The sequence below is a fragment of the Cynoglossus semilaevis genome, chromosome 10 (genome assembly GCF_000523025.1).
Source record: "Cynoglossus semilaevis isolate Cse_v1.0 chromosome 10, Cse_v1.0, whole genome shotgun sequence".
Lineage (NCBI taxonomy): Eukaryota > Metazoa > Chordata > Actinopteri > Pleuronectiformes > Cynoglossidae > Cynoglossus > Cynoglossus semilaevis.
Window position 1 is genome coordinate 18,032,648 of NC_024316.1, and position 11,281 is coordinate 18,043,928.

General features: G+C 46.2%; 2 protein-coding genes and 1 long non-coding RNA gene across 4 annotated transcripts in view; 1 reads left to right on the plus strand and 2 right to left on the minus strand.

Moving 5' to 3' along the window:
- Positions 1 to 2,652, plus strand: part of LOC103385381 (PDZ domain-containing protein 4) — a 20,843-nt gene extending 18,191 nt beyond the window's left edge. Inside the window, exon 9 of the mRNA XM_008319244.3 lies at positions 148 to 2,652. Coding sequence (XP_008317466.1) covers positions 148 to 1,548 — 1,401 coding nt within the window. The 3' untranslated portion in view covers positions 1,549 to 2,652. The remainder of the gene's footprint in view (positions 1 to 147) is intronic.
- LOC112487661 (uncharacterized) overlaps positions 1 to 3,995 on the minus strand; it is a 14,871-nt gene extending 10,876 nt beyond the window's left edge. For both annotated transcript variants that reach the window (XR_003050976.1, XR_003050975.1), the window contains exons 1-2: positions 3,451 to 3,995; positions 2,647 to 2,755 (exon numbers count right to left, since the gene is read on the minus strand). This is a non-coding gene — a long non-coding RNA (uncharacterized LOC112487661). The remainder of the gene's footprint in view (positions 1 to 2,646; positions 2,756 to 3,450) is intronic.
- Positions 3,996 to 4,320: 325 nt separating this feature from the next.
- The window catches only part of kdm5c (lysine demethylase 5C), a 17,339-nt gene continuing 10,378 nt past the window's right edge, over positions 4,321 to 11,281 (minus strand). The window contains exons 14-28 of the mRNA XM_025059734.1: positions 10,470 to 10,589; positions 10,189 to 10,383; positions 9,898 to 10,079; positions 9,668 to 9,789; positions 9,085 to 9,232; positions 8,925 to 9,015; positions 8,423 to 8,805; positions 8,192 to 8,330; positions 7,242 to 7,421; positions 6,971 to 7,099; positions 6,146 to 6,877; positions 5,989 to 6,031; positions 5,694 to 5,893; positions 5,414 to 5,602; positions 4,321 to 5,312 (exon numbers count right to left, since the gene is read on the minus strand). Of these exons, the coding sequence (XP_024915502.1) occupies positions 5,304 to 5,312; positions 5,414 to 5,602; positions 5,694 to 5,893; positions 5,989 to 6,031; positions 6,146 to 6,877; positions 6,971 to 7,099; positions 7,242 to 7,421; positions 8,192 to 8,330; positions 8,423 to 8,805; positions 8,925 to 9,015; positions 9,085 to 9,232; positions 9,668 to 9,789; positions 9,898 to 10,079; positions 10,189 to 10,383; positions 10,470 to 10,589 (2,862 nt within the window). The 3' untranslated portion in view covers positions 4,321 to 5,303. The remainder of the gene's footprint in view (positions 5,313 to 5,413; positions 5,603 to 5,693; positions 5,894 to 5,988; positions 6,032 to 6,145; positions 6,878 to 6,970; positions 7,100 to 7,241; positions 7,422 to 8,191; positions 8,331 to 8,422; positions 8,806 to 8,924; positions 9,016 to 9,084; positions 9,233 to 9,667; positions 9,790 to 9,897; positions 10,080 to 10,188; positions 10,384 to 10,469; positions 10,590 to 11,281) is intronic.

The window sequence follows — 11,281 nt, forward strand, 5'->3', positions numbered from 1 at the left end:
AGCGTGGGTGGAGGGGGGCTGGAGCAGCTGGAGCGACTGGAGAAGACGTACGTGGCCGACGCCATGAGGACGGTGATGCCGGGGCTGACGGAGGAGGAGTGCGAGAGGTACAAGGAGCTGCTGGAGATCAAGTGTTACTACGAACAGAACAGTAACGTGCACGAGGTCGACGGCGTCCCACTGGACGTCAACAGGAACGAGGGTCTGACCCAGCACGAACTGGCCCTGCTGGAGGAGGAGCTGCGCCACCTGGAGTTCAAGTGCCGCAACATCCTGAGGGCGCAGAAGATGCAGCAGCTGAGGGAGCGATGTCTGAAGGCCTGGCCTGTGGAGGAGAAAAACGGAGCGGCGGCAGGAGGAGCAGGAGGCGGCGTGGGACGCTTCGACAGCATCGGTAACTTGGCCAGCGAGGACTTGTGTCACCACGCGCTGTCAGACATCAACGAGCTCCCAGACCGGGAGCGCTCCGACAAGGACAGCACCAGTGCCTACAACACTGGAGGAGAAAGCTGCAGGAGCACTCCTCTGGTCAGTGAACAGTATCCTTCGCACTCAACACAGAGTCTGGACGTGTCTCTCTGCTCAGAGGGAGTGGCGTTACAAACCAGGCAGAGAGAGAAAGGACCTGGGGCAGAAAGAGGGGACGGGCCATGGACAAACCTGAACCACAGCAGCCGAAGAGCAGAGACCACTAAGACCTACAGCCCTGGAGCTAAAGTCCGGTCACTTTCCCAGGGCGGAGGAGGCCGACGGGGCTCAGACGGAGGGGTGAGACGTACCCCAAAAGTCAACGGAGCAGCAGAGAGGTCCGGGGGACGCAGCGCAGAAAACAGTCCTTACCTGTCCCGCCGTCACACCGAGACAAATCCTCCTCCTCGCTACCTGAGCTGCATGCAGCTGAGGTCTCCGTCCACATCTGAGACGTTCGGGTTCAGGGAGACTCCCAGCATTCATAGTGGCGGCGATGCCAGTCCAATGAGCTTGGGTAGCACATGTAAAAGTGTGGCCCAGGCTGCGGGCTCTGATCCACTTCCCTTGTCGTCCTCGGTGATGCCGGCCTCCCCGCGGATGGAGTGGAAGGTGAAGATCCGCAGCGACGGCTCCCGTTATGTGGCCAAGCGGCCTGTGAGGGACCGCCTGCTGAAGGCCCGCGCCATGAAGATCAGAGAGGAGCGCAGCGGCATGACGACGGACGACGACGCAGTCAGCGAAATGAAGATGGGCCGATACTGGAGCAAAGAGGAGCGCAAGCAGCAGCTGCTGAAGGCCCGGGAGCAGAGGAGGCGCAGGGAGTTCATGATGCAGAGCCGCCTGGACTGTCTTAGGGAACGGGAGAGTTTGCAGGGCGCCAGTGGTGGACAGCAGGGGGCAGTCAACCAGCAGGAGCCCCCCTCCATCCTCGAGCTTTGCCACCGCAGGAGCATGAAGAAGAGAAGTCGGAAAATCCTGGACAACTGGATCACAATTCAGGAGCTGCTGACTCACGGTGCCAGGTCTGCAGATGGGAAGAAGGTCTACAACCCACTGTTGTCGGTCACCACCGTCTGAGGGTGGGCCGGACGGAGGTCAGAGGTCAGGTCAGAGGTCAGACAGCACCAAACAGGAGCCTACACAGTCCTGACCAAGAGGTTCCACAAAGCACAGGTTAATGATAGTAATTCAAAACAGAGGTCCTCAACCACCGGGGACTGGGCCAGTAGTGGGACGTGGGTCATCTGGTACTGGGTCATAGGGAAGAATAACTCACATATTATTTGCCTTTTAGTGATTATCAGTGTCACTGACCAGATTTGTCAAAAGTCTCTTAAGATGCTCGTCAAAATAAAAGGTTTTGATGAGCTTCACCAACAACAACAGAGGCCTACAGGGGGGGCTGAAGACAACATTTGGGCTTTCAAATATAAGAAAGTTGCATTCGCTGTCTTACCTAAAATACAGGTTTATCACCACATGTGACTCTCACCTCTCTGTCATTGATATGTGGCCAATCGCTTTGTAGTGAGTTTTACTTTTAAGCACTTTCTATTTCTTTGTAAATTTGTCACCGCAACTTCACATCCAGTCTGTGAGAATACTGTTTGACAGGAAACCAGTCTGTGACGCACAAAAGGTCGGTGACCTCTGGTTCAAGGTAGCACACCAACCTGGAATATTTTGAAATATCTAGGGAATCACAGAACTTCCAAAACAGAGGAACCGTCAACGTAACGATGCCTTTCTGGAAAATGTTTGAATGAAATGACCTAAAACAGTCTGGTTTACTGGGCATTCATTTAAAAAAAACATCCTTCATGAATCAGTGGATGTAACAAAACAAACAAACAAATAAATATGAACCGAGCTGAAGAAAGAGCACAAACTTCCCATTCACGGAGGAAAACATCCACCGTTACAAACATGATTGCCATTAATGTGTCTTGCTAATCAAAACGTTTGCAATGTGGCTGTGAAATGGCACCATCTGCTGGCCAGCCATTCAGCGTTCCACTAACATTATTATAAACAAACGGTCGGAAACGCCGTGAAAAGACGTTTGTGTTGGCAGCAGATGAGAGGCGAGTTTCCATAAAACATCATTGTGTGTCAGTAATTGTAGTGGAGACATTTTTTCATCGCTGTTCGTTACCTTTGTTTACAGTTTGTTACCTTTGTTTACAGCAGTCAACGCACTGTCGTCGTCGTAGCACAACTGTCTGTGGAGGAGGTGATCGTGTCTTCCTCTGAGGCCGAGACTGTACAGCACATTATTTCTTTTCTAAAAAACAAAAATTAAAAAAGGGAATTATGTATCAACAAACAGTGAGTTTTTAAACTCGGCCACATTTTGACAAAAAAAAAAACATTTTACAAATCCTGTTTATACACGTGAGAATCTGCAGTTTTGATAACAACGCAGTGTAATTTATTTCAACTGTGAATAAAACCAATTCATTGCAAATGACAATTAATTTTACGTTTAATTTTTAATGTGATTGATTTTTTTGAAGAAAAAAAGCTTTTATAGAACAACAAATCGGTTTCTAATATTATTTATGATCAGCGAGTGGTTTTTATTTGGATTTTCTGCATGAAATGACTGTAAATGTGAACGTGTTCAATGCATTGAGGGTAAAAAAAACACGCTGTGTTCATTTGTTGCTTATCGTAACGTCCAGTGTTTACCATTTTGCAGTGGAAGCTTTTTTAAAATAAACGCTATGGTTATTGAAAATGGAGTAAGTCTCATTTATGTTCTCAAATACGTACTTCCGTTTCAAATGTCACTGCACACAACTGTCGTACGATCACAACTGTTGTACGACAACTGTATGGAGTTTCCGAACTCTATGGCCTTAGAGTTAGTTTCCCGCCCGACGTCAGTTTCTCGGACAATAACAAAAATGGCGACAATGGGAGTCCAAACACAACAAGAACAGACAATCATGACAATAAGTTGGTGAATTGTTTTACCCGGTTCCGCCATTTCTGTCTTTGTCTCCTTGCTGTTGCTTTAACTTTTTTTTTCACTGCTACATAAAAAACTCACTCCAAACCGCCATCACTTTTTTATTTTTATTTTTTTAATCTCCCGCACCCCCGAGTGGCACCTCCACACCACCAGGTATGCCCGCACAGCATGTTGGGAATCCCTGCGTTAATGGGTTTACATAGGCTTTAGTTTGCAACGACGCCCCCTACGATTTCCAGCGGTACTACTCTGTTCTGTGCGTTGGGGTACGCATGCGCAAACTCACTAAAACTATAGAAATCTCGGAAGATAAATAGATAGAAGATTATTAATAGTTTGGGAGTTTCCTTCGGGAAATTAATGAAATTAGTAGTTAGTTAAAACGAGTTCGGAATAAAAACATCTGACATTTTAGACGATGGAAATTTCACTGAAATGCCACGTCCAAGGTTCTACCCATAAATCGGGGGCAATTGATCTGCCCTTACTTACCCGAAATGTAGTAGCCACACGTCAGTAATTAATCCAGCGGTGGAATAAAGTTCAATAATAATAATAATAATAATAATAATAACATTTGTAATCCAGCGATGGCGCCCATGGGTTATATACTGCATTTAAAACACATTTGTTAAGTCTGTCTTGGCGTGATATAGGAGAAAAGGCGTAAAATACGAGTTAGCTTACTTATCGGAGGTAGCTGCATTAGCCTAAGAATGTAAATACAGGAAGTCATGTTTGGTGTGTCTAATCAAATCCACCATTTTGACCTTTGTATATATTTTTTGTGTTCAACGTCATCCTCCTGTAACACTGAGCTGTACCTAGAACATTCCAGTTTTTTTAGCATTTAGCATAAACCAGGCTGGAAGTCTTAACAATTCTAAACTTTATTTTTTTCTAACAAGAGTGAAAAGAAACAAAGGCAACATTAAAATGAGAAGTTTATACAAACTCCCAACAACTGTGTGCCTGCCATATCAATAATAACAATAATATCATCTGAACCCAGAGAGAGAGAGAAAAAAAACTCTTTATGACAAAGTGAGTTACAGTGAAGTTACTTTAAGTCTGTAGAAAGAGAGAAAACCAAGGTAAACTCAGGAGGAACCAAGGGAGCGACTGGAGGTGAGTGAACAAAACCAAGAGGAACAAAATGTTGGTTTTGGGGAAAAGTAGCACCAGTAATATTAATGCCTGTTTACAACACTTTCCAAAACTGACTTATGCTTTTTTTTTTCTTTTTTTTTTTAACCAAAATGCATGTCCCCTTAGAACGGCATCAAACACAAGATTCAAAAAGCTGAAAATACAATTGTAACCTCGGTGCTGTTGTCCAAGTCCCGTCTTTGGAACTTTGTGCTGCACCTCTCACAGTTCCAGCGCCCAAATACAGAACTGTTTACACTGACACACTGTCGCGCTGGTATTAAACCAGCACCTTAATACAATTGGGATAACATAGCATAATGACCTCAGAGACACAACTCTAGACCAACGGGTTTCTTATAACAGTAAGTCCCACATCTGTCCTACACTGTCCTACAATGTTCACAGGGACGATGGGTGTGGAGGAGGTGGAGGTCAATGTCTAGGGAGGACGGGGGAGAAGATGGGGTATCGTTAGAACTTCTCAGTGATGGAGGGTGAGGTGATGGAGTGCACGAGAGTCAATTCTCTTTAAGTGTCTGGATGCATCAATGACGGATGTGAAGGGATGAAGGGTGGATGAAGGGTGGAGGAGGGATGTCCTGCATCATCCTACAGCTTGACACGGGTTTTTCTGGCACAGAATTCTCTGTCCTTTCAGTTCCTCTGACCATCGAGTTCCAACAGCGCTCCAGTGGTGACTGCATCACAAGATCTGTCGGAGGAGAGAGAGAGAGGAGGGATTTACCGTCAGAGCGTTTCTAAAAAAATGTATACATTTTCATGGGTAAAGGCTGCAGTAAAACAAAGTCTCACCTCTGTAGAGGTTTGGACAGATGGGTGAGGAGAGGGGCCGGGGACGAGGGGACAGCTTTTCTTTGACTCTGAGGAATTCACAGACTTCTCTCTCTCCCCCTCCCCACCGTCCCCTCTGTGGCTTTTCCTCTTCCTTTTCGACTCTTTGGTTCGGCTGCGGTTGTTTCGCCTCTGCTCTGTGAGTTCAATCTAAGGGGGGAGAAAATATGAGGGGGGGGGGGGTCAAAAAGGTTCTCAGACTCAGGTGTTATATCATTTTAAACCTCCTCCTTGTTGTTACCTGGATGAGTGTGTTCAGAGTGTCTGTGGGTGGAACAGAGGACGCCTTGAGGATTTTGTTGATGATGTTGGTCTGGTCTAAGGAGACCTCCAGCAGATCTCCTTCCAGCTGCAGCTCCTCCAGCTGAGCGCTGGTGGCTGCAGAAAGCTGCACCACCTGGCCCTTCAGCTGAGGCAACAGAGGCAGCAGAGACTCCACACCTGAACAACCGAGAACAAAACTGGTCTGTGAGAAACAACCAGAACCAAGTGAATTCTATCTTATTTGAAAAAAAAAAAAAATCTACAAATCTCACCTGTAACATTTGAGTTCTTGCTGACACCGTTTGCACACGAGGCCTGTGGAGAACGTGGTGAAAAGTGAATTAACATATAAAACTACGACCGTCGTCTTTTTTTTTTTAGGTCAAATTTACACTTCAAACTCTACAGGACAAAGACCAAGGTGTTAACCTGAGTGCCGTTGCTCTGCTTGGAGTTCTTTTTCGGTGAGTTGTCGTCCGTCAGATCGATGACGCCGTCCTCTCCCTCAGAGTCTGACAACACGATGACCGCGCTCTTCTCACTCTTCCGGTCCGCGCCCTCCTCCTTCGGCACCTCGCTGTGAAGCGTTTCTTGGAGTTCCTGCAGCTTCTGCAGAGCCTGCTGAAGCTCCGGGCACTCCAGCAGCTCTTTGGCCCGACCCTGCCAGTTGATGGCTCTCTCCGTGAGGCACTGCAGCGCCTCCCCCTCCGGCAGACGCACCGGCAACCGCTGCAGGGCCACCAGCAACGCCAGGATGGTTTCCAGGCGTGGGCGTCGCGACCGCTGGCACCGCGGACATAAGAAACACGACTCCCAGTCCCACCAACAGAGGAGGTTAGTTAGAGTTCCAGAGGGCGGGAGCAGGGAGGGGAACGGTACGCAGCCACCGTGGAACCAGTCTTTACACAGGTGGCAGCGGAGCTGCGGCGCTCGAGGCTCCCCGCCGCACACGCACACCGACTGAGGAGGGGTCGTGCACGGGGGTGTGCCAGTACCGTTCTCATTTACAGAGTCCTGCGAGCAGCTGGATGTGTCCGTCTCCATCATGTCGTCCCAGCTCCCGTTGCAGCTGCTGATAATGTCAGGTTTACGCAGGTTCACCTGCTGTAACCTCAGTAGCGCCTCCTTCTCCTGGTGCTCCCCTTCTTTAAAGGCCATCACCTGTTGTCGACACAAATCAGGTCAAGGTCAACAATGGGATTCCTCAAATAAAAAAAAAATAATAATAAAAAACAAAAGGTCGCATCTACTCACAATAGCTGCAGGGTCCCTGAGGTCCTGAGCGGACAGACCCAGAGTGTTGGTGTCCGAGTCATCAGACACATCATCCAACGACTTTGTTCCATCTCTCCTCTCTCTCCTCTTTGCGCACGGACATAAGACCTGAAACACCAAACCACTGAGGTGAGCCTCTCATGAAGCCTTCATAAAGATTCCATTCATTTATCTTATATTTCTACATCCTGTACACGAGCGAGAAAAATGCTAATTTAAATTTAAATATTTCTTTTCTGTGTGGCCTCACCTCCAGCAGACTGTGCTGGCTGCTCTTCTTCAGAAAGGTCTTGGTGGCCTTTTCCCTCCAGAAGTGAGCGCTGGTCACCTGCAGCTCCAGCTGCCTGAGCTCCTCCATGTGGACAGGGAGGTCCCTGCCGATGGCCACCAGACCTTCCAGGTCGTCCAGACAGGGATAATGCTCCCCATTCTGTAAGAAAAACCATCAGAAACCATTAGTAACTTCACTAATGAAAAACATTTAATTCCATTTGTCCCAGTTATCAACAAGCTTGGTGGTTAGAATGACTCAAATTAAAAGTATTCTGTCTATTTACCGTATTTATCAGGACTAAAAGTCACTTTTTTTTTTCATCCTTTGGCTGGGTTTGTGACAAATATTCAAATATATAATTTCACGTTATTTTTACACAGGCAGCCGCTAGAGGGCACTGATGTAACCTATACTTTGGAGCGACTTATACTGTAAGTTTTTTTTCTTCATCATTACTGACCACAACCACATCAGTGAATGGACCTTTGTTAAAAAAAGTATAACTACATTTTTACAACATGAGGTTCTGTGTAGAAGACCTTCCAGCTCAGCTCGTTTTCTCCACTGACGGTGTGTAAAGCACACACATCAGTCACACCGAACAAACAGGAAGCTGCAGCTTATATTCAAATTAAAAGTCAACTCAGTTTGAAAAACAAATGTGTCTAATACAGAGATCAGAGGTGGAGCAGGCAGAACAACGACGTAGAAAAGTCACTTTACTGTGTATTAGTGCTCTTTATTTTGGACTTAATTTTAAGTGTAAAGATTGAGGGAGATAACAGACAAAAAACAGTATAAAGGCAGTAAATGGTTTGTAAACCTGGTCTTCCCGGTGTCTAAGAACCAAACATCACAACTGGAGAAATTTCAGGGACAAACATTTAACATGAACCAACTTTCTTTTCAATGTTTTTTTTTTTTACCTGAATTTCCTCCAGGTCTGTGACCCAGGCCCGTGCACGTGTCAGGCAGCTCTGTAGAGACAGAATGTTGGGCAGCTTGACTGGAATGAGCTGGGCCTCGTTCACAATCGCCTCCAGGGTTGAAAGAGGATGTTTTTGACTGGTTGAAGGAACACAAAGATAAGAAAACATCTAAGTTTTTTTTTTCTCAGGACAGAGCGGTTGTGAAAGGACAACCTCTGTTGGTCGTACCTGTGCTCCAGGCAGATCTGCGCTTTCTCCTCCCAGCGTTCCGCGATGGTGAGCAGCTCCTGGAGCTCCGCCATGGCCGTCTCCACGGAAACGCTCTGGGCCACATTACAGCCTGCCTGCATCAGACTCCTCAACATCTCCAGTGTCACCTCCTGCTTCTCAGCTCCTTCTGTGCCCAGGGTGCGCCTCACCTCCTCCAGCCAGCGGCCCTGCTCCTGTAGGCCCTGGAGCAGATGACACTCGGGAACCACCACCGGGAGCTTGTTGCCCTCCTCCAACAACGTCCGCAAAAGTTCAGGGGGCGGAGATTCCCTCCCCCAGGCTTTGTCACTGACTGCTGCCTGAGCCTGGCCCTGGAACTCCTCCACGGTCCGTAGAACCGCCTTCAAAAGCATAGGACGAAAAAGGTAACTCGTGGTGCAAAATAAAAGCTTGAAGAGACGTTTGAGGTTCCAGTAAAAAATAAAGAGCGTTCTTGTCACCATTTAATTTGTAAACAAACCTTCACTTCCTCCAGGTGGTTCATCACACAGGGCAGATTCAGCATCGTTTCCACCAACGTCCTCAGCTCCGCCACCGTCATCTTACCGTCACTGAAACACAGACATCTGTCAGCAGACGTCACCTTTGAGACAAAGCATCAGCTCTGTGATCTGTCCCACCTGGTGATGGAGTTGGTGAGGAGTGCAGTACTGGTCTGTTGGCATTGCTCTATGTCTTTAAGAACAGTGTTGAGCTTCCGAAGAAGTTCGTTGTCTGGAAACTTTTTTTCAGCTGCCTCTGACTTCAGTATTTCAAGGTCATGGATTCCTGCACGTGAAGGAAATTTTCAGTCTTGAAAAGCTCTTTTGAGATCCCCTAGTTTTTCACACCGGCTCTTATTTGTTTATCTGTACAAACCACTTTAGCTCCAAATTGAAACAGTACTGAACACCTGGTAATATTTATTTGTTTATCTGTACAAACCACTTTTATTACAATCATACAATCCCTTGATTATTAACAAAGATTCATAAAAAGAGCTGCAATGCTGCCATCTTGTGGTTTTCTTTTTTTTATTAGGCTGTTGTTCCCGAAACTATTTTTAGAGCACACATCGTTTGGGGAAACCCAGACATTAGGTTATGGGGTTTTTATTATCAGAGGGAAAAACTGAGAACACCTTTTACAGACACTACATAATTATGCTAATATCTGTCCGATATTATCGGACATCCCTACAAATAAACCATGTTATTTCCCTACCGTTTTTGTTCCCTTCTTGTTCAAGTGCTTCTTTCACTCTGTTGGCCCATGAGTCAAAAGACTCAGACCTGACCTTTAATCGGTGTAACATGGATAACAACTCATCCAGGGTATATCTATACCTAAAGAGGGATGAAAACAAACAAAAAGAAAATCATCAAAATTTATTATTTTAATTTCACAACATAAAAAGACAAAAAGAAAAGCCTGTGTGACGCCGGGGTAAATACCTGAGGTAGAGTTTATCAGTTGGGCAGTTGCACAGATCCTGAGTGTGATACAAACACACCAGACGCTCCGGACACTTGGAACAGGCCAGAGCAGAGAGAAAGCACGTCGTCTTACATTTATCACACTGTCGCTCATCATCAGGCAGCAGCTCAAACGCCTCACGCTCTGCTTCAGTGATTCCCTGAAGGCAGAAGACAAGCTTTGACTGAACCGTCCATCCGAAAACCAGACACGGTCGAGAAAGTGAAGAGAAAATACTGTAATCTTTTTTTAATGCATTTGTGTCTCACCCTTTCCATAAGAGCCTTTCGCAGCTTCCTCTCCTCCTGGACGATGATGAACATCTCCCGGTGTGTAGCCGCAGCCAGGTTTAGATCTAGTTTCTCCGGGCTGGCAGCCATTTTACAGGTGAGCTCCTCGTGTGAGAAGACGCAGTACCTCCTCAGACGCCTGTAGTGCTCGATGCAGGAGCGACCCAGAGGCAGCTAAGAGGAAACAGAGACAGTTCTTGTCAACTGTCACTGCTGTGGATCACGGTGACCACGCTGCAGGTTACTGTAACTGGACCTACCCAGTCTGCAGTGCAGAAGTTTACAGCTTCAGCAAAGTTGTATCCCTGATTGAAGCCGCTGTGGTAGGCTCTGGGGAAGGTGATGACAAACTCACCCGCACACTGGTTAGTGCGCACCACCTGTGGGATCACAAACATTGTGGGGTCGATTATGGGATTAAAAAATATATATATAGCTAGTTTTGTACATCAAGAAGCAAATGTGATAATTTTCAGAAAGATTTCCTGTTGAAGTTTCTGTTTAAAGAACTGAAAATATTATTTAAAAAAAGTAAGAAATGTAGCACAATGTACTGAAAATATATGTAAATAATTATATTTTGCAAAGATTGTCTTCTTTTCTGTTTAAATGTATTTAATTAAGAAATTGTACCTACGACATGTGCATATAATAAAGTCAATTATAATATTAATAAAACAAAAAGAACAATACAAACTATTGACAAGAAACTAAAGGAAAATGTATGGTTAAAAAAAGTTATTTTGACCAAAACACATGTTCAGTTGAACAACACACTCTCTGCTGTGTATGTCCAGTTGAACAACACACTCTCTGCTGTGTGTGTGTGTGTGTGTGTGTGTGTTACTGACCGGTACACCATGAGACATGAGGATGTTGGGGTTCATGATGGTGACCAGCTGGTGCAGGAGGTCAGGCTGATACTCAAACAGCTCTGGGGTCAGTTTATGCATCACCTCCTCCAGCCGTTCCGCTGCCACAGAGGGAACTCCGTACCAGGTCTTGGGTTCACCCCTGTGTTGACGGTTGATGAGGAAGTGAAAATTTAACAACAAATCAAACAACAACAACA